The following is a 25,993-nucleotide window of genomic DNA, read 5'->3' on the forward strand; positions in this document are numbered from 1 at the left end:
GTCCAGGCAAGCAGGAGAGGCAGCTGTGGACTGTCTGATTTCTGAATTGCATTCTAGCCAGTGTTGGCTTATGTGCTGCATGGTAAGCGAAACCATGGGAGCATTTGCCTTTGTTCTTGCTCTCTCCTTCCTCGAGAACTTTCCACCCCACAAAGTCGAGCACCTCAGCACCTCTGAGGATTACAGCACATTAACCTCCAGCTGTTCTTGGGAGGCTCAGGGTTTCTGGGAGAGCCTGAAATAGGCAAAAACAAAAAGCAAAAAACAAAAAAGCTTGTTTTCCTCCCCTTGGACATACTTGTGACTATTATTCTCTATTACTGCTTTTATCTTCCCAAACAGGAAGAACTATTTTTTTTCTTTCACAATATAATTTTTATTCATCCCAGAGCTGTTTATTGAAGGCCTACTAAATGCCAGGCATGTGCTAAACCCTGCAGAGCCAGTGGTGAGCAAAACCCAACCTTGAAGTCTAGTGGGGGAGACAGATGCTATCGAGTGAACATCCTCTTGTGATAAAGGCTGAAGAGAGAGGTGCAGGTGCGAGGGATGGAACGCCACTCGCCTTGCAGAGTGACAAATATGATGACAGATAAAGTGTTCAGCACGGTGCCTGGCACACAGCTGCTGTGTGAATACTACCTTTAGTGATCCAATAACCGCTCGACTGGTGATAAGCAATTAAACCTGGAAGTAAACATAAACAGAATTTCCCCACTTAATTGAATGTCTCTGCCATTCGTGCATTCAAAAAAGCCTTTATTTAGCATCTACTTGATCAAGGGCTCCATGTCAGCTGCCTTGGGGGCTGCAAAGAGCAAGATTCCTTTGTGCTCAAGGTGTCTGGGTCTGGTGAGGAGGTGGGACCCCATTCAAGCAAATGAAATGCAAGGGCAGTGTCTGTGTAAGGCTCCATGGAGGCTCTGTGCAGAGGGCTGAGCTCTTCTGGTGGGGGAGTCCAGTCTCAGAAAATAAAGTCTAGAATCATAGTTAACTTTCCAAATGGGACTCCTTGAGGCCTGAAGGAATTAATGCTCAGGCCCCAGTGCATTACAGTTATGCCAGCCGGGAGCTGGCATAGTTGCCACTGGGTATAGTCTTGTTTTGAATGTAAGTACTTACTGAGCAGTGAATTGCACCAGTGGCATTATTCACTAGCCTCTCCAAGGTGCCTGCACATGATCCCATGGCATCGCCACCCTCTCTGCCTCCTCCAGGGAGGTTTCTGAAGTGACATGACAATTTGACATATGTGTATCTCTATGCCAAGGTTTCTCAACTGTAGCACAATTGACATTTTGGGTCAGATAATTCTTTGTTGTGGGGGCTCACCTATGTATTGTAGGATGTTGAGCAGCATCCCTGGTCTCTACCCAGTAGCACTCACACCCTCCCCTCAGTTGTGGCAACCCAAGATGTCTCCAAGCATTGCCAAATGTCCTCTGGGGACATAATTGCTCCAGGTGGAGAATTCCCTTGCTATGCGGATCCATTGAATGCTGCTATGGTTTTATTTTGTTTTGTTTGGATGCCAACTGGACCATATGATAGATGCATTCCTCTTCAGTACATAGACCTCTCTCTTCCTTACTCTCTTAAGCTTCTGCAGTCTTCCCTGGTATGTGGGAACTGTTACTTATGTAACTATTCTGATGATGGATTTTTAGGTTGTTTTCATTCCTGGCCATTGCAAAGACAGCTGCCAGATTGTCCTGGCACACTGTGGGTATTTCTTTAGGATAAATAGCTAGAAGTGGATTTGCTGAGGTCAAGAGTATATACATTTTTTTATTTTAATAGGCCCAACCAAATTGCTCTCCCAAAAGGCTGAACGAATTTCCAATCACATCAAAAAGGTAAAAGATTACTTTGTCCCCATGTCCTTGTCAACATTGGGTATTAGTAATCTTTTAAATTTTACCCATCTGATAGAGGGAAAAAAATTACATTTCATTGACTTTTTTTTTTTTTTTAATCAGAGTTAAATTCCATAGTTTACTTTTTTTTTATTATTTATTTATTTTTATTTTTTCCCCCAAAGCCCCAGTAGATAGTTGTATGTCATAGTTGCACATCCTTCTAGTTGCTGTATGTGGGACGCGGCCTCAGCATGGCCAGAGAAGCGGTGCGTCAGTGCGCGCCCGGGATCCGAACCCCGGGTCGCCAGCAGCGAAGCGCGTGCACTTAACCGCTAAGCCACTGGGCCGGCCCTCATTGACTTTTGAACTTGCATTTTCCTTATGACTTGTGAGGTTGAGTGGATGTCTATGCTTTAATTTGCCATTTGTATTTTTTTTGGTGAATTGCCTGGTTGTGTCCTTCCCCCATTGTTCTATGGTATTGTTCATCACTTGCTTATCAGTTTGTAAGTGTCCTTTGGATAGTAATCCTGTGTATTATATGTTTCAGTTTCTTGCTTGTCTTTTAACTTTGAGATTTACTGACTGTTTATTCTTTTGTTTCCTGGTCTCCAAACTCCGGAAGCAGGGAGTATCTTGGTTGACCTGCTGAAGTACTGTCTTGTTTCATTTCATTGTTGCAACAGCCCTGAAATCTTGTAGACGTTCTTTCCATTTTAGAGGCAGAGAAAGAAATGTTCAGAATGGTTAGTAAGTACTTATACAAGATCACACAGCTCAAAAGCTCCAGAGCCGGGCTCACTGCTGGTCTCCCCACCCCCAGACTGGGGTTTTTACCTAGACCCCCAGCTGCCTCCAGAGGACAGAATGGAGAGCAGTGAGTGAAAGTTGGCGAGAAACTGGTTTCGGCTCATCTACTGATCTCTCCGACATCTGTTCATCTATGTGTCAATCCAGCCATCCTGTAGTGGGCCAGGTGCTGGGATGTAGTTGTAAATGATAGAGACACAGTCTTGGTCATTGACTACTTGATATAAGAAAGATTGAACGTGGAGAGCTGTTCAGAGGCAGGGGGGTCTTATCAAGTCCTGATCTTGACCCCCGAGCCACATTTGACCCCTGTCCTATGCAGGAGAGACCAGATGATCTCTGAGGCCCCTTTCCGGGTTTATAAGTTTGTGAAAACTTTGCTGACTCTCAGATCTTCTTGGTTTACATGGGCAAACAGGAACCTTAGCGACTCTCTACATTGCTGATTTTACTGTCACTCCATGAAAAGTGGGTGCACAGGTACCCATTCATCTTGAGGCTGACCCACCTGCAGGAAGCAGCCACTATGCTGACTGACCCCAGCCTTGTACTTGGAGGAGCTCCCTCTGGGCTCTTTGCAGCCAGCAGAGTTAGGACCCCAGACTAAAGACTTGCTCCTCAACCAGGGTGCCCCAGAGCAGGGGGTGTGCCACAGCCCCTCCTTCCGCACCGTGGTGGCTCAGCGAACTCAGGCTCAGGGGCCTGGGTTCTCGCCAAGGTTCTTGTATAGTCAGCATGGCCATGGCTGCCACGTTTATATCCCTAGCCTAGAGCTGGCCCCTGAAGTCTAGACCTAGGCCCATGGTGGGGTGCCATATGCAGACTCACTGCTGGTCTCCCGACCCCAAGACTGGGGTTTGAGCTGCAGCTCCATAAGGTGCTGTTCACCCAGTGAAGTTCAGCTCCATGAAGGCATAGCGGTGTGTCATTTTGTTCACTGCTGTATTCCTAGTGCCTAGAACAGGGGAGCCAAGCTCATTACATACTTGATGGCTGACTGATTGCCTGAATGAATGAACCATGCTAGTGGGAGGCCCCTGGTCTGCCATCTTGATGTCATACTCTTGACTCAAGTTCTCCAACTGTAGGATATCTTGATAGGCCCCTCTCATCAGAGTTCTTACTTTGGGTTTGTTATGAAGCTCTTCCCTAAACTCGCAGGTCCTCCTGGATCATTCTACATGTCATTCAAGTTCAGCCCTGCCTCAGTTTCCTCACTGATTCAAACGACATTCCTCATTGCTTGTAACTGTCCCAGCCCTGGCTCAGAAGGTTTCATCTGCCCCAGGTATTACGCTGTCTTATGGTATAGTGGTGCAGTAGTTTCACTAGAGTTCAGTGGCCAAGGGTGGCCTGAACCTCCAGCTTTAATCCCCACACTTTCCCATATTCACCTCTAGATACTCAGGGCCCCCATCCCAGCACCTGCTCCAGCACCTTAGGTACTGGGAGTAAGAATTCAGGATCAGCAGGAGGGCCTTCACGAATGTCAGACAATAAGGGTTCCTTGAGCTCCTCCTGTGAGTCAGGCACCGTGCTGGGTCCTGGGGCTACATCAGCGAGCATTAGAGACATGATCCCCACCTCCCCATTGGAGCTTGCAGTCTTATCAGAGGAGAGACTTTAAACATATTAATATATAAATCATATTCAGATAGATATATACTTCCAAGCTGTGTTTGTGCTATGAAAGAATACTAAATGGGGTTCCAGAGATTATGAGAAGGGGCCCAGTTCAACTGGGGGTAAGAAAGGAATTCTTTGAGGACATCTGCTCATTCCTGAAAGATGATTTAGAATTAACTAAGTAAACAGAAGGGGAACATTGTAGGCAGAGGGAGCAAAGGGCATACAGAAAACTCTTGAGGTAGGAGGGAGCTTTGTGCACGGAGGAACTGGGAGGCCAGTGTGGCTGGGGCAGAGCGAGTGACGGGGAGAGAAGTGGGAGAGAAGCTCAGGGCGCTACAGCCCGCTGCATCTTTCAGGCCTCGTAGGGGAGTCTGTCTGTCTGTCTGCCCATCCACCCACCTAATCACTGTTGCAGGAGTCCAGGTGAGAGAGAATGGTGGTTTACGCATGCTAGGTGGCCATGGAGGGGAGAGCAGGTGAGGTGGCTGAGAGGTAAGTTCGTCAGGGTTTCTGGGTACCTGAGATGGTGATTCAGATGTGGACTCCAGAGTCGGTTCAAATTTAAGTCCCAGCTCTGCCACTTAGTTCATAGTTGGATTAACTTTTATGATAGAATGTCTATTATCCTATCGAAATCACAACTTTCTCACCTTTAAACTAGAGATGCTACTTCCGTCATAGGCTTCCTGCAACTAGTAAATGAACACGCATCTCTGAAGCACTTAGCACGGTGCTTGGCCCACTCGGTGGGTGGAAAGGACCCAGGGAGTGCAACTCAACCAAACAAGCATGTGACTCCTTGTCGCACATGTGTGCCTAGGAATTGAAAGACGTGTGTGTGGTATGAATCTTGACACCTACACGTATGCACCTGTAGACACACAGCAGTCCACAGCCTTAGAAGTCTGTTCCTCTCCAGCAGGAAATCGGAACCCCTGTTACCCAATCCTTTATTCCAGTTGATTTTGTGCTTGGACCCAGTGTCTGCCCACCCTCTGCTGCTCTAGGCTTCAGTTGAGACGAGCAGACCTGACCTGGGTGATGCCAGGCTTCAGTTTCCTTGTCTGACGGCGGCAATGCTGCTCACCCCTGATGTTTACCCTGAGGTTGAAGGGAGGCAGTATGTAGAAACATTTTGTAAGCAGTTAGGCAGATGTTCAAATGTCAGCTATTATGATTTATGTTTACCTGATGAATGTTTTCCCAAGGCCTGCGGCATGGAAATAATAACTATTTTATTTCTGTGTTGAAAAAAAAAAAGTCTGTGCATTGGTGAGCAAATGCTTCTCCTAGCTTGGTGAGCTCTCTTATGATCTTCAGAACTTGAATTGTGCTGGTGTTGGGCAGGCTTTTGCATCCCCTTAATAAGCGTTCGTCTGAACTGATGCACTTATACCGTTAGGGCTGTTGTGAGTTTTTCCTCCCCTCTGAGCTGGGCTTTGAGAAGCCTTGGTCTCGTAATGAAGTAGAAAGGGTGGGGCTGCTGCTTTAAGCTTTGGATCTTTGTTCCAACGCCTGCCAGATGCAGAAAAGCATTTTGAGTCCAACCTTTAAAGGTTATCTCCTTGTCCCGCCGGCAGACTCATCCCGGAGACTGTGAATTCCAGCTCCTTGCCAGACTTGCCAGCAGAGTGAAATGCTGTCAGACTGCTCTGGCTGTCTAGAGCTGGAGGAAGCAGCTCAGGTTGGCGGCCATGTGGAGGCTGCTTTCCAGGCGCCAATAGAGAGGAGTACATGGAAAATGTGGAGTGTGCTGATTGGGGTCTCAGGAAGTCTCGAAGGACGGTATTGTGACTGTCACACGGGACGGTGGAGGTGGGGAGGGATCTCAGCTCCGGGGTTGCCATGCTGCTGGTCTCCTGTGGCTCCGACGATAGGAGGTCCGACGATAGGAGGCAGGTGGGAGGCAGAGAGCCAGGGAAGACTGAGGGAAACAACTTCCAACACCTCGGTTACCAGAAGCCGCAGAAAGGAAAACAAGCTGCATTTGCAGCATGTGAGTTAGGGGAAGCTACGTGCCGGACAGGAAGTAACTCAGTCACATTACCAAGTCAGCTCAAACCCTGCCTGTTTTTACGTGAATCTGTGTATGAAAAAGGACATGGGAAACAGATGCGTAAGGCCCCTGTGAATAGTAAGCACTGATATTTATTGAGCCTTTGGTACATAATTCCGATTTCTAGCTACCACTTCGTGGGGGAAAGTGTTTTCATCTCTGTTTACAGATGGGTATACTGAAGTTAGAGAGGTGCAGTAACCTGCCCAAGGTAACACAGCTAGTGAGTAGCAGGAATGAGCTGCAGACTTAGGTCTAGATGACCTTCCTGCTCTGTGTTCTTAAAGAGGGAAATGCTGCCTCTTTCTTAACTGAGTTTCCCTCAGAATAAAAGGAGAGAGAATGTGAAATGAAGATGATGATGATGATGGTGGTGGATGAGAATGAGGAGGATGGTGATGGTTGATGAGGATGAGGATGGTTGATGAGGATGAGTGCCTATCAATAAATATTTGTTAAATGAATGAACAGGCAAATATACATATGAGGAAACAAGTGTTTACATGAAGAGTCAAGGCCTATGGGCCAAAGATGAAGCTATTGAGGTGAGCAAGGGCCTTGGGACCGGGCTGTTCATAATTTTCGCTCTAGGACATGAGCTCCATGAAGTGAAGTTCTAAGATGGTCTTTAAACTGGCTGGTGAGGGGGAAGCAGGACCACAGGCGGACTTGGCTCTGCGTGTGCCCAAGTTAGAGCCTCACAGTGTGTCTGGAAAGACCCACTTTTAAATGGATGATGTGTACATTTCAGATTCCAGAAGCCACTTTCTGTTTCCTTGTGGCTATGCAGTGACGTCTTCTTGTCCACCTCCATCAGAGGTAAAAGGAAGCGCCATTCAGAGTGGAGTGTGGGCTTCAGGGTGTGGTCACTGCCAAGGCCGGAGTCCCTGGCCGGGCAGCCCCTCATCAGTTTCTGCTCTCCATCTTGTCCAGGAGTTTTGTTTTGTGGGCGTTTCTGGCTTATTTTTTTCTGCCAGTGCATGTTTTACAAAGAAACCCCTAGAGATAATTGAATTGTGAATGATTTCATCTCTTGAATGTGCTGATAACATGAAGACAATAATGTTCTGTGTTAGGACTCCTCTCTGGGCAACTGGAATCTTGATAAGCAGCCTATTTTGAGAGCCAGAGACTTCTGGTACCTGCAAATTATTACTAATTACATCTAAATATCTTTATTGGCAGTAAGGGGCAGGAATCATATAAGAGCCTAGGGGCTTAATTTAGTGTGACATATGCATGGAGAGAAGGAGCTTACAGCAAGCAGGAATTGCGAAATTATTTAACTTGATTGTTGAAACAGACCTTGTATTTGGGAGTGGAGTCCTATCTTTGGGCATTCTTGTAACACCTATTCTCTCTCTTTCTACTTGCCTCCCTCCCTGCACCTCTCTCTCTCCCTCCCTCTTCTGTTATGGATCAGGCACTGTGTTAAGGATTGGGTTACGGTAATGAGAAAGTGTAGACCAGGTTCTTGTCATTGTGGAGTTACAGTCCAGTGAGGGAAAAACAAATATTAATCAACCACATAAATAAGTGCAAAGTAACAACCATGACATGCCCATCCACAGAAGATTGGATAAATTGTGATATATTCACACCACAGAGCACCGGACAGCAAGGAGAATGAAGATCTATAACTGGATGCTACAATATGGATGAATCTCACAATGTTGAATGAAAGAAGCTATGTACAAAAAAACACAACACTCAAGGTGATTGCATCTGTCTAAATACAAAAGCAGGTGAGACGAATCCACGGTATTGGAGGTGCCGATTGTGGTGACCAGGAGAAACAAGCTTGGTCACTGTGCCATCGTGAAGTTCCCCCTGACCACAGATCAGCCATGAAGATAGAAGACAGCAACACACTGTGTTCGTTGTGGATGTCAAGGACGACAAGCACAGGTCAGACATGCGCTGAAGCAGCTCTGTGACACTGATGTGGCCAAGGTCAACACCCTGATCCGGCCTGTTGGAGAGAAGAAGGCATATGTTCTACTGTTCCTGACTATGAGGCTTTGGATTTTGCCAATGAAATTGGGATCATCTAAACTGAGTCCAGCTGGCTAATACTAAATATAAATTAAAATAAACAAACAGAAAAAAAAACAGGCCCTGTGGGGTCCTGGTGCCGAGGTGTGGCTGATGTGGGTCACTTAGGTTAGCGGGGTGTGGGTGAAAGTGGAAGGGCCAGGAGAGGGGAGAAAGCTGGATCAAAGCCCGGGTGTGGCAGAGTACAAAGAGGTTAAATAGAGTGAAACTGTTGATCATCATTAGTTCAACAAATGTCATAAGGCCACGGAGTCCCCCTTGAGGACTCCAGCCTGTGGATTATCGCCTGTGTATTTATTATTTAGTCAAGGGAGCAGCAAGTCGTTTTGGCTCTGAGACAACAGAGCACATGGAGGACAGGAGTCTTGGTTGCACAGGCAGCCCTATTGCCCAATTTCATTAGATGAAGTCCACGCTATTTCATTGACCAAAATGCTTAAAAAAAGGAGAGAGAAAAGTGGAAAATGGAAGAGGATGGGGTAGTGAAGAGAGAGGCAGACAGAGATAGGAAGAGAGACAGAGAGACAGCCACGCCTAGCCCAGTGTAGATCCTGGGGAGGCTCGGGCCGGTTCTTCCGCTCAGAGCGCGTGTGTGCTGGCGTGCACCTGAACCACTCAGGTGGCAGGGGTCTGCTCTTCCCGCAGTCAGTCTTGGTTTCCAAGTACCTTTCATATTATGAGCGTCTTGCTACTTAAAGCTACGTGGTTTTTTTGCTGCTTTTTTCTGCCCCCGAGTATCACTGATACTAATAACCACGAAACTTGGTGTGTTTTCTGCAAGGCCAATCTGGACCTTCCTCTACTGGTGCCAGCAGGCGCATAGAGCCACTGCCCCCAGCCACGTCTTACCAAGACCTTCAGGGCTAGACTTGGGCACTAGCCAAGACCTTTTTAAATGGTTTATTTAGTTTTTTAGTTATTTTAAAAAATGTTTTAATACTTTATCAGTCAACTGAGGCTAAGTTATGCTGTTGTAACAAACAACCTATGGATCTTGGCAGCTCACAACATTAAGTTTATTATGTATCTGTTTCCTACTTGTGCTACACATCCATCATGAGTCAGCTATGGTTATGCTCCCTGTTCTTCATGCCAGGATCCAAAACAAAGAAGCAGCCCTGAGCTGGGGCCCCCTGTTCTCATGGCAGAGCGAGAGAGAATATGGCAGACCATGCTTGGTTTTGAAAGCTTCTGCTTGGAAGTGACATGTATCACTTCCACAAGAAGCCTGATGGTAACAGACCAGGAAGAATAATCCTCTCACAGGGAGGGGCCCTGCAGGTGGAGTAGTAATACAATATACCTCAAAAAGTAATACTCGCTCATTATGGAAAAGTCAGGAAAGATAGATAAGTATTGGGCCGGCCCCGTGGCTTAGCGGTTAAGTGCGTGCGCTCCGCTGCTGGCGGCCCGGGTTCAGATCCCAGGCGTGCACCGACGCACCGCTTCTCCGGCCATGCTGAGGCTGCGTCCCACATACAGCAACTAGAAGGATGTGCAGCTATGACATACAACTATCTACTGGGGCTTTGGGGGGAAAAAAAGGAGGAGGATTGGCAATAGATGTTAGCTCAGAGCCAGTCTTCCTCAGCAAAAAGAGGAAGATTAGCACAGCTGTTAGCTCAGGGCTGATCTTCCTCACAAAAACAAAAGAAAAGATAGATAAGTATTATGTAGCCATTAAAAATGATGATGTGGATCTTATGTCAGCTTGGAAGGTTGTTATATATGATAAAATTAGGTCACTAAATGGAATATATAGTTTAGTCTCATTAAAAAAAGAAACCAAAAAATTGTAAAATGTGTACATAGGCATAAGAAAGTAAAATGGAAAGGTCTAGACCAGCTGTAGCAAACCTAGATGTCCGCAGGGCCCAGGCGGGAAGGGATGCAGGTCAGCTACTCCTCAGTGCCGACCGATCGTGACCATGCAGGAACTGGGGCTCTGTGTCCCTTGATCGTTAAGCCTTTTTATTTTAAACGGAAATCTGGATTTAAGTGTTAAAATCTCTTATTTTTATATGTTGGCAAGTTATTAAAATTTTTAACCTGAATGGACTGCCAGTTTTGTAGCCTCCGATATGAACCCAAAATGATTTTCTCTAGACTGTGAGATTTTGTTTTGTTTTGTTTTCCTGTTTCCTTATGTGTTTTCTAACTTTACCTCAAAACTGGGTATTTCTTTGTGACAAATAATAATGGGGAAAACAAACAAGAAAATCATAAATAAAAGAAAAAATACATTTTAGCTAAGGGATTGCTCTTGACTTTGTAATGGTCTATTCAGTTGACAGCTGGTGGTTAATCAGAAGATAGTGACCTAAAGCCTGGGACGTCCTTGGAGCTGCTTGATGTTAATAAAACTGCCGAGGACCCGTGTCTGTGATCAGGAAGGGCCAGACCCAAGAGGAGGTCACAGGGAAGAAAGCACGGGCGTCCTCCTTGGTGTCTTGCTGACCTCGGGCCTCAGGATTCTCTGTGCTGGCTTCTGTTGACACAGAGCCCACCATGTCTTGCTGAAAATGACGCCGAGACTGGGGAGACCCAGAAAGAAGCCTGCTGTCTTAGTGGGAGAAAGGAGAACCCTTCTGAGGACAAACTCCCAGAACACTTGCTGAAGAAAATCAGATGAAACACCTGGACTCCCATCTAGCAGTTATTTCAAGTACAGCTCCCTGCAGCAGCCCCATTTACCAGATGCGCCTTTTGCCTTTAAGGATGCAAGAGACTGCATGGAGCCGGGAAAGAGAATTGGTTGGATGTGAATGTAGGAGTCGGCTTTAGATTCAGTACGTACTATTGAATATTCAGGATTTTTTATTTTTTCATTTCTTTTATTCCCCCAACTGTAATTCCCTGCCTCATCACCCATCATGCAAATGTGATTCTTATGCATTTTCTAGTGTGACTCTTTCCCTAAACAAGTAATCAAAACAAGGTTTTGAGCTGTATTTGAGCCGCAAATAAGTTTAGTATAAAATGCAATTATTCGCCTCAAAAAATCAACAGAGACAATTTGGACATTTGAAAAGCTTGAATTACCCTTAATCAGAACTCAGAATGGCGTCCATTCCAAGGATTAAAATAAGCTACAAGTCAGCCCTAGTTGATAATAGCCAGTTTCTTTACGGGAAAAAAAAAAAAAACTTTAAAAATGCTAAAAGTGGTACATGCTCATTATAGAAAATTTGGAAAATAAAGGAAAGTTAGAAAGAAGGAAAACAAATGACTCACGGTCCCACTACATAGATACAATTGCAGTTAATATCTCCTTCTAGTCTTTTCTCTGCATTTTTTCTCTAGATGGAGTCATCCCATCTGTGATCTTTTGTGTCCTGCTTTTTAATTTAACATAATTTTTCCCCATGTTATTCTACACTTTATGTCAAAATCTTTCACAACTGTATAGTATTTTTGCATAGTGATATAATTTCTTTGATCATTCTGTTAAAAGATAAACTGAGGTATATTAAAATTTTTAAGAATTTATTTGAGCAAACGTTGATTCAAATTAGTGCCAAACTGAACTGGTTAGGAGCACTCCGCCGACAGGAGCTGGGGCAAGGATTTTGTAGAGAGGACACGAAGCAGAGCAAGGAAATTATTTGGTTGGCTGTCACTTAAGCGGTTGCAGTATTTGGGAAAACCTGATTGGCTGTTTGTGATTGGTTGTTCTTAACCTTGAGGCGTTTCCAGGAATTGACTCTGGCTTAGGTTTTAGTTTGCCCATGTCCGTTATCAAGGCAGTAGAGCTACCTCAGTCTAAGGGCCTCCTTGTTTGATTAATTTTTTTTTTAAATTTTTTGTTTATTGCAGTAACGTTGGTTTATAACATTGTGTAAATTTCAGGTGTACATCATTATACTTCTATTTCTGCATAGGTTACGTCATGTTCACCACCCAAACACTAATTACAACCCATCACCACACACATGTGCCAAATTATCCCCTTCGCCCTCCTCCCTCCCCGCTTCCCCTCTGGTAACCACCAATCCAATCTCTGTCTCTATGTGTTTGTTTATTGTTGTTATTATCTACTACTTAATGAAGGAAATCATACAGTATTTGACCTTCTCCCTCTGACTTATTTCACTTTGCATAATACCCTCAATGTCCATCCATGTTGTCACAAATGGCTGGATTTCATCGTTTCTTATGGCTGAGCAGTATTCCATTGTGTATATATACCACAGCTTCTTTATCCATTCGTCCCTTGATGGGCACTTAGGTTGCTTCCAGGTCTTGGCTATTGTGAATAACGCTGCAATGAACACAGGGGTGCGTGTATCTTTACGCATTGGCGTTTTCAAGTTCTTTGGATAAATACCCAGCAGTGGAATAGCTGGATCATATGGTAGTTCTATCCTTGATTTTTTGAGGAATCTCCATACTGTTTTCCATAGTGGCTGCACCAGTTTGCACTCCCACCAGCAGTGTATGAGAGTTCCCTTCTCTCCACATCCTCTCCAACATATGTTGTTTCCTGTCTTGTTAATTACAGCCATTCTGACGGGCGTGAGGTGATATCTCATTGTAGTTTTGATTTGCATTTCCCTGATAGTTAATGATTTTGAACATCTTTTCATGTGTCTGTTGGCCATCTGTATATCTTCTTTGGAGAAATGTCTGTTCAGGTCTTTTGCCCATTATTTAATTGGGTTGTTAGTTTTTTTGTTGTTGAGATGCGTGAGTTCTTTATATATTTTGGAGATTAAGCCCTTATCAGATGTATGGTTTGCAAATATCTTCTCCCAATTGTTAGGTTGTCTTTTCGTTTTGTTGATGGTTTCCTTTGCTGTGTAGAAGCTTTTTAGTTTGATGTAGTCCCATTTGTTTATTTTTTCTATTGTTTCTCTTGCCCAGTCAGACATGGTGCTTGAAAATATATTGCTAAGACCGATGTCAAAGAGCGTACTGCCTATGTTTTCTTCTAGAAGTTTCATAGTTTCAGGTCTTACATTCAAGTCTTTAATCCATTTGGAGTTAATTTTTGTGTATGGTGTAAGGTAAGGGTCTACTTTCATTTTTTTGCACGTGGCTATCCAGTTTTCCCAACACCATTTGTTGAAGAGACTTTCTTTTCTCCATTGTATGTTCTTGGCTCCTTTGTCAAAGATTAGCTGTCCATAGATGTGTGGGTTTATTTCTGGGCTTTCGATTCTATTCCATTGATCTGTGTGTCTGTTTTTGTGCCAGTACCATGCTGTTTTGGTTACTATAGCTTTGTAGTATATTTTGAAATCAGGGAGTGTGATACCTCCAGCTTTGTTCTTTTTTCTCAGGATTCCTTTAGCTATTCGGCGTCTTTTGTTGTTCCATATAAATTTTAGGCTTCTTTGTTCTATTTCTGTGAAAAATGTTGTTGGAACTTTGATAGGGATTGCATTGAATCTATAGATGGCTTTAGGAAGTATGGACATCTTAACTATGTTAATTCTTCCAATCCAAGAGCACGGAATATCTTTCCATTTCTTTGTGTCTTCTTCAATTTCTTTCAGCAACGTTTTATAGTTTTCAGTATACAGCTCTTTCACCTCTTTGGTTAAGTTTATTCCTAGGTATTTTATTCTTTTTGTTGCAGTTGTAAATGGGATTGTGTTCTCAATTTCTCTTTCTGCTACTTCGTTGTTAGTATATAGAAATGCAGCTGATTTTTGTATGTTGATTTTGTATCCTGCAACTTTACCATATTCGTTTATTACTTCTAAAAGTTTTCTGGTGGATTCTTTAGGGTTTTCTATATATAAAATCATGTCATCTGCAAATAGTGACAGTTTCACTTCTTCCTTTCCAATTTGGATGCCTTTTATTTCTTTCTCTTGCCTGATTGCTCTGGCTAGGACTTCCAGTACTATGTTAAATAGGAGTGGTGACAGTGGGTATCCTTGTCTGGTTCCTGTTCTTAGAGGGGTAGCTTTCAGTTTTTCACCATTGAGGATGATATTAGCTGTGGGTTTGTCATATATGGCCTTTATTATGTTGAGGTACTTTCCTTCTATACCCATTTTATTCAGAGTTTTTATTATAAATGGATGCTGTATCTTGTCAAATGCTTTCTCTGCATCTATTGAGATGATCATGTGATTTTTATTCTTCATTTTATTAATGTAGTGTATTACGTTGATTGATTTGCGAATGTTGAACCATCCCTGCATACCTGGAATAAATCCCACTTGATCATGGTGTATAATCTTTTTAACGTATTGTTCGATGCGATTTGCTAGTATTTTGTTGAGGATTTTTGCATCGATGTTCATCAGTGATATTGGCCTGTAATTTTCTTTTTTTGTCTTGTCCTTGTCAGGTTTTGGTATCAGGATAATGTCGGCTTCGTAGAATGAGTTAGGGAGCTTCCCCCCTCCCCCCTCAATTTTTTGGAAGAGTTTGAGAAGGATAGGTATTAAGTCTTCTTTGAATGTTTGGTAGAATTCACGAGGGCAGCCGTCTGGTCCTGGACTTTTATTTTTGGGGAGGTTTGTGATTACTGTTTCAATCTCCTTACTGGTGATTGCTCTATTCAAATTCTCTACTTCTTCTTGATCCAGTTTTGGAAGGTTGTATGATTCTAAGAATTTATCCATTTCTTCCAGATTGTTGAATTGGTTGGCATATAGCTTTTCATAGTATTCTTTTATAATCTTTTGTATTTCTGAGGTGTCTGTTGTAATTTCTCCTCTTTCATTTCTGATTTTACTTTTTGTGCCTTCTCTCTCTTTTTCTTGGTGAGTCTAGCTAAAGGTTTGTCAATTTTGTTTATCTTTTCAAAGAACCAGCTCTTGGTTTTATTAATTTTTTCTATTGTTTTTTTAGTCTCTATTTCATTTATTTCTGCTCTGATTTTTATTATTTCCCTTCTTCTACTGATTTGGGGCTTTGTTTGTTCTTCTTTTTCCAGTTCCTTTAGGTGCATGGTTAGATTGTTTATTTGAGATTTTTCTTGTTTGTTGAGATAGTCCTATATTGCTACAAACTTCCCTCCTGGAACCACTTTTGCTGTATCCCATAAATTCTGGCATGTCGTATTTTCATTTTCATTTGTCTCTAGGTATTTTTTGATTTCTTCTTTGATTTCTTCGTCGACCCAGTCGTTGTTCAGTAGCATTTTGTTTAATCTCCACGTATTTGTGGCTTTTCTGATTTTCTTCCTATAGTTGATTTCTAGTTTCATACCATTGTGGTCAGAAAAGATGCTTGGTATTATTTCAGTCTTCTTAAATTTATGGAGACTTGTTTTGTGGCCTAATATGTGATCAATCCTGGAGAATGTTCCATGTGCATTTGAAAAGAACATGTATTCTTCGGTTTTTGGATGGAATGCTCTGTATATATCTACTAGGTCCATCTGTTCTAGTGTGTCGTTTAAGGCCAATGTTTCCTTATTGATCTTCTGTTTGGATGATCTGTCCGTTGTAAGTGCAGTGTTCAAGTCCCCTACTATTATTGTGTTACTGTCTATTTCTGTTTTTATGTCTGTTAATAATTGCTTTATATACTTAGGTGCATCTACATTGGGTGCATAGATATTTACAAGTGTTATATCCTCTTGTTGGATTGTTCCCTTGATCATTATGTAATGCCCTTCTTTGTCTCTTTTTACAGTTTTTGTTTTAAAGTCTATTTTGTCTGATATGAGTACTGCTACCCCAGCTTTCTTTTCATTGCCATTTGCATGGAGTATCTTTTTCGATCCCTTCACTTTCAGTTTGTGAGTGTCTTTAGGTCTGAAGTGTGTCTCTTGTATGCAGCATATATATGGGTCTTGTTTTTTTATCCAATCAGCCACCCTGTGCCTTTTAATTGGAGCATTTAGTCCATTGACGTTTAAAGTCGCTATTGACAAGTATGTACTTGCTGCTCTTTTTTATCTTTTTTTTTTTCCTCAGTATTTTAGTAGTCCTTCTCTGTTCCTTTCTTCTTCTATACAGAATTGATGGTCTCTTTAGTTTGACCTCTGTCTGAAAGCTCTACTCTTTAACTCCCCTCCTCCCTCCTTTTATGTTTTTGGTATCATATCTAACCTCTTTGTTGTGCATTTGTATCCATTACCCTCTTATCATGGAAATAGATAATTTTTCCTGTTTGTGGTCTTCTCTTGTCCCCTTAAATCAGTCCCTTTAACATTTCTTGTAGCACTGGTTTCTTGGTGACAAACTCCTTGAATTTTTGCTTGTCTGGGAAATTTTTGATCTCTCCTTCCATTTTGAATGATAAACTTGCTGGGTAGAGTATTCTTGGCTATAAGTTTTTTCCTTTTAGCACTTTAAATATATCATGCCACTCTCTTCTAGCCTGTAAGGTTTCTGCTGAGAAGTCAGCTGATAGCCTTATGGGGTTTCCTTTCTATGTAACTTGTCTTTCTCTTGCGGCTTTTAGGATTCTCTCTTTATCTTTAATTCTGGACATTTTGATTATGATGTGTCTTGGTGTGGGCCTCTTTGGGTTTATCTTGTTTGGGGCTCTCTGTGCTTCCTGTGCCTGGATGTCTGTTTCCTTCCTTAGGTTAGGGAAGTTTTCATCTATTATTTCTTCAAATAGATTCTCTGCCCCTTTGTCTCACTCTTCTCCTTCCGGGACACCTATAACACAGATGTTACTGTGCTTATGTTGTCCCAGAGGTCCCTTAGACTGTCCTCACTCTTTTTAATTCTTTTCTCTTTTACCTGTTCAGCTTGGCTAATTTCTTCTAGTCTTTCGTCCAGCTCGCAGATCCATTCTTCTGTATCCTCTACTCTGCTTTTGAGTCCCTCTAGTGAATTTTTCATTTCCAGTATTGCATTCTTCATTTCTGATTGGTTCTTTTTTATAGCTTCCATTTCTTTGTTGACATTCTCACTGAGTTCATCTGTTCTTCTCCCCAGATCAGTGAGCATCCTTAACAGTCTTTGTTTGAACTCTCTGTCGGGTAGGTTGCTCATTTGTTTCACTTAGTTCCTTTTCTGGGGTTTTGTCTTGTTCCCTTACTTGGAAAGTATTCCTTTGCCTCCTCATTTTGCCTCTTTCCCTGTGCTTGTGTCTACGTATTAGGTAGGTCAGCTGTGTCTCCTGCTCTTGGATAGGTGATCTTATATAAGTGATGCCTTAGGAGGCCTGCAGTGTGCTTCCCTCAGTTCTCAACGTTCCAGGGGTGACCCCTATGTGGGCTGCATGTGTCCTTCTGTTGTGGCCTGTTTGCTCTCCCTGTAGGCACTCAGGAAGGCCGAGTTATGCTCCTGGCCGGCTGTTGTAATGCTCAGCTGCTTGTAGTTGTTGTGGGCCCTTCAGTCTCTTTATCAGGTGTGGGGAGCCCCAGCACAGTTGGCTGCAAGTTCTAATACCACATTTGTGTTGCAGTATTTCTTTTGAGTGAGTAGGCCCCCAGCATGGCATGTTGTTAGGCTCAGGGCCTTACAATTGCCATAAGCCTCCAGCCTTTAGGTCTCTTGTCAGCTCTCTGAGGATTGCAGCTGTATGGGGCTGGCCTCAGGCATGGGAGCCCCCAGTTGTTTCAGGCTTTGGAAGGTGGGGCAAACCCCCTATGTGGGTCTTTGAGAATTACAAGTATTCTGCAGTTGACATGCCCTGCCACCCACAGGTCCACACACACAGTCAACACAGTCCTGCCCCATGTGCGTGCCCCAACCTCCTGAAGTGGACCCAGTCTCTCCATGGCGGGAGCCCCACACTCTCCACCTGCTCCTTGTGCATGCCCTGCCCCACTGAAGTGGGCTCAGTTGCCAGGCTGCAGAGAATCCAGTCACCAATCTATGCAGGCCCACAAGTTGCCTGAGGGCTTGTTGTTGGGTGGCGCCAGTCTCTAGGGTGGGCTGCCTGCCCTGGCTAAGCTGGATTAAATTGGTGCTCTAGTGGGTGGGGCAGACCTGGGCTAGGAGGCCCCAGGGAGAACTCCAATGGCATCTGTGTCAGCAGGCCCACAACATGCCACAACAATGGCCGCCGCCAATGTCCCAGTCCCTGGAGAGGTCTCACCTCTCAGCGAGATGCACTCAGGACCTATCAGGTGAGTCTCGTTTCACCAAAGCACTGTGCACCTGTCTTTCTGGTGATTTTAGGTTGCTTTCTGAAACGGGTGAGTTTGCGCGTCGGCCCTTTAAGAGCCGGTTTTAATTTCTTTGTGAACCAGCTTTTCTGGGGTTACTCCCCAATGTTTTAGTAGCAGGCAAAGTCAGATAATATGCCACTTGTGTTGATTGTGCTGGGTCCACAAAATGCCCACAGCGGGGGCGCTCCCGGCTCAGGGCCCCGCTCCTCCAGGGAGGGCTGCGTACCTGTGGGCTGCTCTTGGGTGGCCCTGAGGCACTGTGGCTTGTGAAGGCAGCGTTTTTTCTCTCCAGAAGGGAATTTCTGCCTCTTCCACCTCAATTAGGATTGTCGTTTGCTGCAGGAGTTCCTCTTATCCAGTTTTCAGTGCTGTCTCAGGGGTAATTTTTCCACGAGTAGCTGTAAATTGGCTGTGTCTGCAGGAGGAGGTGAGTTCAGAGTCTGCTTATGCCGCTGTCTTGACTTCTCTCTATCCTTGTTTGATTAATTTAACAATTCTCATTGTTCAACATTTAGGTTTTTTCTAATTTCTCGCTCTTCTGAACAATAACAGAGAACCATGTTATCCTTTAGGCCTATTCTGTATTTTAGATTTTTTTTCCAAATAGGTCTGTGGTTGGAGGAGGGGGCGGCAGTGTGATATAGTAGAAGGTGCGTAGACTTCTGGAGTAGATGGATGTAAGTTCCGATCCTGACCCTTCTGTCTTCTTGCTCTGTGACCACAGGCAACTTATTAAACTGCCTGTGCCTTGCTTTCTCATCGGCACATTGGGGGCTGCACCACCCAACTTGCAGGGTCTTTATGGAATTTAGAATAATGACTATGAAGTACCTGGCCTTGAGGGGGCACTCAGATAACTCAGTGTGCTGTTGGCTGCAAGGACCAGAAGACCTGATCGGCAATGACCTTGAAATCAGACACACTGACTTTGGAATTGGATCGTTCCTGAGTTTATATCTCAGCTCTGCCCTGAGAGATCTGTAACCTTGGGCAAGTTATATAACACCCTGAGGCTCAGTTTATTCATTTGTGCAAAGCTCACAAAGGAGTTAGGATTAAATAAAATTAATAAAATGAGATTATATGTACAGCACCTCATATAGTGCCAGACTGTATGTAGTTCATACTTAGTACATGATGGCCACTATTATTATTACTTCTATCATCCTCATTGTCTTATCAGTGCTGTAAGTGAGCCCTACAGAAGCTGCTGTGGGAGAATAAGGAGAGACACCTCACTCTGTTTGCACGTGGTGGTGGGAGATCATAGAAGCTTCCAGGAGGAAGTGATGCCCGAACTAGTCTTTAATGCTGAGTTGGGATGAGCCAGGTAGGTAAGAGAGGCAGAGGGTCCAGCATGCTCCCAGGTCCAGAGATGACAGGACACTGGGGGATGGCTGGCAGAAGGGGATGTTGGACGAATGGCCAGGACCCCGATGCAAGTGTCACGTCAGTGCAGAACCTGAGACATCACCCCAACTAACTGAGCTGCCGGGGCTAGGGAGGAGGAGAGTGTTAAATTCTTGCTGTTCCGTCCTGAAGGGCTGGAGTCTTTCTTCTGTCCTTGCATTGCCATTATTGATCTACAGCGTATGAATGATGATCTACAGCGTATGAATGATGCTCTCCAGCTCTGTGGTGCAATGAGAAACTCAACTTTGACGGAACACGTCGGAAAGTGAAATACTCATTCCCCTCAAAAAAAATTTGACCTTTTGCAAGAAGTTTTAGAAAATGAGTGCATCTGTGTTACGTAAAGTACCATCTTGTTTTCTCCCTGAGTTGAACAAGGAAATAATGAAGTAAACATTTTCTGCTTCAGAGTGTTAAGAATAAAGGGATGCTGCTCTTGTGCCCAGTGTCTTCTGTGCTGTTACCTAAACCTTTAGCTGGCACCTGAGATCAGGTAATCCTAACAACATAGGGAAAGCTCACAGGCTCCTTTCTGGAAGTTTGTTTGTTCGTTTGTTCGTTCATTCGTTCATTCTTTCAACCAATCAACCAACCAACAAAATATTAATTGAGCACCTTCGTGCCAGACTTTCTTCTATGCCCCGGGGATATACTAATGAGCCCAATCGGAGGTGATCCCTGTTCGCAGGGAGTGAACACACCCTTGCCCCCAGGACATGGTGCCAAGCCTGCCAATCCTACCACCCTGTGCCCTGTGTCCATGGGCTGGCTGGCACATCCAAGGGGAGCCCCCCAAAGCCCTTTCCTAAGAGTAATACATGCAGCCCCTCGGACTTCAGAGGGCTTTCTTGGGCCTTCACCCTGTGACAGTGCTGCCTGCATCTGCATCACAGGGCCTGCTGCCCTGACCCCAGAGAACAGGGGGCAGAGGGCTCTGTTTGCTCTGGTCCCGTGCGAACGGTGGCGTTAACTGGAAGGAAGAGCTAGAACAGGATGTTCTCCAGGCTCCACATTTCCATTGCACCAGGGGACATTCCTCCTTGCTGTCATTTGATGACATCTCTGTTGGAGAATAAAGTCAGCCCCTTGTGGTCCCCGAGAGAAGGGAACCATCCCTGAGAGTCTTTGCTAGCAATCCTCTTGGGTATGAAAAGCGGGTCGGGGGCAGTCCCTTCAAGGGGGAGGGTCTCGACTGGGTTCCACGGGGAGTGTGACTTGGGACCACTTGGCCCCTCCTCAGGCCCAGGGTAGGTTGGAGGAATTGGGTCTGCACTTGGACCTTCACAGTTGTTCGGCAGTTGAAGAGCGTGCCAGCCTCTCTGCCGTGAGAGATCAGCTCAGGTAACATCTGGTGTGACTCACCTGGTGCCAGCCCTTGTCGAGAATAAAGGGACTTTGCGGGAAAACGTTCTGCCTTACATCTGTTTCTTAAAATTCTGAACTCTTCTCTCTCTAGCTTAGAGAAAGACCCCATTTGTTAAACTGATGAGCAGCAAGGAGATGGTCAAGTAATTTACTTGGTGAAGTAAGTTAGGGAATCGCCCTTCTCAGCTCACCCTCTTGGAGACTCTTGCTGCCGGAAGGCATGGCCGAGGCTCTGAGAACCGGCCGGAGGGACCTGAGTGTGGCTTTGGTACTTCCATTTTCATGAATACCTGTAGGTAGCTCCTGCGACACAGCTGTTTGAGGACACAGTTTGGAGAACACGAGCTTGGACACATAGTCCCCCCACTTGATGAACACAGTTCTTTCTGGTGGCTGTGTCTGAGAGTACCATCTGGGTCCTCAGCTGTGGGTTTCTCTTACTGTGCTCCCCAGAGGCCATGGCTAGAAGAGTGGAGGGTCCTTGGGTTGCTACCATCACCTGATCCTGGGGCTCCCTGCATGGAGCCGGCCACCGTGTGGCGAGGGCACTCCTAATCAAGGCGTCTGGACTGGTCACGGGGTTTCAGATCTGCCCCGCTCATGGGGTGGCTGCTAGGATCAGGGGAGAGGGGTCCATGGTGCTCCATGAGGGCTCCCATGCCGTGCCAGGAGTTTTATACTGAGATGCACCGTCTCTCAAGGTTGACCTTGCAGAGGGATTGGAGCTGTTTTCTGTGCCGCCACGCTCGCTCAAGCCTGCCTGAGTGGCAGTGGCACAGGTGAGGGCCACACCTCCTCCTTGGACCCAGGCACCAGGCTGTCGATAGGAGGCAGCGGGCTGAGGCGTTCCCAGACAGACGTTTCTATCCAGAGAGAGGGGAAGGAACAAAGTACCATTTTTAGTACAAGGAGACGTGACAGCTTGGCGTAAGTGCGACGCGTGACGTCTCTGTGTGAGGTATGCCACTGCCTGGTGGAGTGGAGCGAGCACCTGGCTGCTTGCCTCCCTGCCAGATGCCATTTCAGGAAGATGGTTGTGTTGCTCAGACAGGCGTTCGCGTCCCCAGCTGCTCAGGTGCTGGCCTGGCTCGGGATGTGGAGTGGCTGAGGGGGCCTCTCTGAGGTCCAGTTGTGCCTGGAAGGACTCTGGTGGGTCCCTGGCCCGTGGGGACGTGGCCATTGCCCCAAGGTGCTTTCTGCCTTGGTGACCGTGGCTGTGCCCTTCACTTCTCTGGGCTTCGCTCCCTTCTCTGTGAACTTGAGGGTTAGACTAGGGTGACATCTCTGAATATGTGGAAGGAAAGTATTAGGCCTGAGATTCTCAAAGACTGTTTGTGTTCCAGCTTAGAACGGGACACAGAGAGACAGACAACGTGTCCACAAAGAGCTGTTCTTTTTTCTAAAATGTTACTGAAATCCTGTGTTGTTTCACTATAGGCAAAATGAATGTGATGTATTTCTTTCTCTCTTCCTCTTTTCCTCCTTTCTTCCTTTCCTACTCTTTCTCCATTTATTCACTCATTCATTCATTCTCTTTAACCTCTGAGTACTGGCACAGGCCAATTCTGCGCTTAGTGCTAGGCAGGGAGCGGATGGGACCCAGGCCCTGCCACACTGTCCCCAGTCTTGTGGGGAGAGAATCAGGTGTTCAGGCTGTTGTGATGCAGTGGGTCAAGTGTGGAGAGAGAACAGTCCCCGGCAGTGGGAGTATAGAGGTAGGGTGTCTCTGCCAGGCCTGGGGGTCAGGGAGGCCTTTGTGGAGGACAGGTGTCGCTGAGCTGAGTCTGAAATAGATTGGCAAAGAAAGTGAGGGGAAGGGTGGGGCTGGCAGTTAGGGCAACATCTCCGTCCCCCTGCACTGCTGGTTAGTGATCTCATTCCTTCCCATCTCACCCTGGCTCCTTCCCCACCAGCCCCAGGACCCAAAGGCTCTGGGAGGTGGGTCTCCATCCCTCTTCTGCTTACGGGGGTGGGGGGTGGAGTACCCAACACGTGTACTCTGGCTGCCAGCACTTATTCTTTTTCACTAAGACCATCAGTGAACGGGGCTGGCCCTCAGAACCTCTTTGGGGGCACCCTTCTCCCGGCACAGGGCTGCCACTTGCACATTTATGCTGGGCTCAACGCAGCTCTCCAAAGCCCAGGGCTCCGGCAGGGGATTCGCTCACTGCCGGGCCCAGCTCTGCCTGGCGTGGGCTGCTCGCCCCCGCGTAGGGGCTCCTCACCCTGCGTGGGGGCAGATGCAGAGCCTTGGGCTTCAGAACACACGACAGACTCAGCTCAGGGCTGCGGATAATGGAGAGTTGACTGTTGACCTTTCTGAGCAGCTTCAGGGGTTCGCCTTTTGGGCTGGCTCCCAGGGCCTCCAAGCTGTCCTCCTTCTTACCTGCTCAATGGCATCAGGTGACTTCTGGGCAGCTACCAGTCCTGCGAGGCCCCCAGAGGGTGCAGTTCACTGCGGACCTGCCAGTCCCTACCTGGTTTCCAGCTAAGGCATCATCGCTCTTCGGGACCCTTTCCTCTAATTTACAAGCTGATCTGGATTCCAGGTTCTCCCCTCCTCTTTACACTCCATTTGCCTCTCCCCTTCTATTCATCCCTCTCACTGTAATCCAGAGCCCTTTGCTCTGACAGACTCTGTCTTTTAAATGATCACCTGATCTCAACCTGGACCCAGGCAGCCCCTGAGAATCCCCCTGGCCTCCTGGGAGAAGGGAGCAGCACAGATTTGGGCCTTCATTCACCACAGACTTACTGAGTGTGGCAGCACTGTGCTAGGTGCCAGGTGTATGGGGGAGAGGGGAGGCTGTTCCTGTTCTCATGGAACTTCTGGAACTTTCATGCAGAGGTAAGAGTTAGTCACTGAACAAGTAGACACCATAAAGCACGTCCATTTAGAGAGCGAAGGGGCCGTTCAGAGCAACGAGGGCTGCAGATCTACGAGAGCATGTTAAAATTGGAAGAGGCTTGATTGAGATCTGCCGGCTGAGTCAGAGTTAACCAGGGTAGGGGTGAAAGGGGTGTTCTAGACTCGGGGGAGGTTCTGGACCAAGGAAGGTTCTTACATACTGTCTATGGCTGCTTTTATGCTACAGTGTTAGAGTTGAGTCTTGTGACAGAGCCCATAAATTCTACAAAGCCTAAAATATTTACCATCTGACCCTTTACCAAAAACATTTGCCGCCCCTGTTCTAGATGTTTCTTCAGGGCTCTCGTTCACTGAGGCTGCGTCCGTTTTGCACTGTTCACACTGTGTGGTGATGGTCTGTTTCTGTGTGTGTCTCCCCATCAGACGGGAGCTCCTTGAGGACTGGGTCTTTCATCCCAGGGCCCCGTCTCTCTCAAGGCACAGACACATATTAGGTGCTTAGTACCTATGCTGAATGAATGAATGAATGAAAAAACATAGTCAATAGTTGACTAAGATGGAATTCTTCCTGGGTGAACCTGAGCTCAGCTTTTTCACCTACAGAAATGTGGCCTCAGTACACAGGCGGTCCAGACATCCTCTCTGTAGTTCATCAGCTCCCTCCCCGACCCTCACAATGAGTAGATGTCACTGATAAAAGTGGCTGACACTCATCGTGGCAGGTACTGTGTGTGAGGCTCTTATACTAAGTGCTTCAGGGATATTAACCAATTCCAGGGTCAGGACAACAGAGGAAGGGAGGGACTGTTACTACTTCCATTCTACAGATGGGGAAATGGAACACTGGAGAGGCTAAGGGGCTTCCCCAGGATACCCAGCTGGTAAATGCGTGTGTGGGGGGAGGGGCCGCGTTCCCTCCCGTGCAGCTGAGCTCCAGAGCACACGCGCACAGGACGCGCCCGGCCTTGCTGCAGCCCTGGGATGTGCAGTTGAAACAGTAGCTTCTCGTTCAGTTTGTTTTAAGACAAGGAAGCTCCTTTTGACTTCTCTGCTTCCAATCTTAAAAGCACAGCACAGTCAGTAATTGTTCTTTATTGTCTGGTGGTGTAGTCGGTGCATTAACCTCCTTTAATTGAATGGGTAATTCAGGATTGATCTAGCTCTCCAAGAGGCACCCATTGTGTGCTCGATGAGCAGAGAAGAGAGTGGAAAGAGCTTGTCAAGAACATTTCTCAAAATAGGAGCTAGCAGTAAATGTTTTCGTTTGAGAGAGCTGGCCCTGTGGAGGAGATTCCGCGCCAGGTTTCATGGCAGTGGAGCTCCTCGTGACTTCCCAGAGAGTTCCAGTTCTCCCTTCTTGGAGATGTAGCAGTAGGTTGCCTTAAAGTAAGGTTAAGGGACAGGACCCTTAAAGCAAAGTCAGGGTGCTGTGACCCTAAGAAGGAAGAGTGGGCATACTGGGAAGAAAAATAAAAAAATGAAACAAGAAAAATGGCTCCTGCTATTATTGCCACAGGAACTGAAACACTGTAGTTTTTGTATGTGTGTGCGCGCGCACGTGTGGGATCAGTGCATCCTTATTCTTTTGTCCATTCATTCTTTCATTCGGTAAATATGCTAATCACTGTGTTAGGTGCTGAATACACACTACTGAGCAAAAGACTCCTGTCCTTTGCCTTTGGGGAAAATCGGGCAGAGCATCCAGGAAGTCAGATCCCAGTTAGAAGGATGCTACATATTCAAGACCCGAGGCGCCGTTAGGTGAGTTACATATAGATGGCTCCAGGCTAAGATGGCTGGATGTTTCATCTCACAATGAGGAAGGGCTTGCAGTGCAATCTGAACAACCTAAAATCTGTTGGCAGAAACTCTCTCTACCTGGGATGATTCTGGGATGG

The 25,993-nt window shown here is 45.8% G+C and overlaps 1 protein-coding gene across 3 annotated transcripts in view; it reads left to right on the forward strand.

The window, feature by feature from the left end:
• The window catches only part of SNX29 (sorting nexin 29), a 519,309-nt gene that overhangs the window by 359,923 nt on the left and 133,393 nt on the right, over positions 1-25,993 (forward strand). Inside the window, exon 20 of one of the 3 annotated variants that reach the window (XM_087416978.1) lies at positions 10,697-11,845. The exons of the other annotated variants lie outside the window; for them this stretch is intronic. Within the exon in view, the coding sequence (XP_087273104.1) occupies positions 10,697-10,714 (18 nt within the window). The 3' untranslated portion in view covers positions 10,715-11,845. Of the gene's footprint in view, positions 1-10,696; positions 11,846-25,993 lie in introns of those variants that run through there. 3 annotated transcript variants of the gene reach the window in all.

This window comes from Ceratotherium simum, chromosome 26 (genome assembly GCF_057802395.1).
Source record: "Ceratotherium simum simum isolate JZ-2026a chromosome 26, ASM5780239v1, whole genome shotgun sequence".
NCBI classification, from domain to species: Eukaryota; Metazoa; Chordata; class Mammalia; order Perissodactyla; family Rhinocerotidae; genus Ceratotherium; species Ceratotherium simum.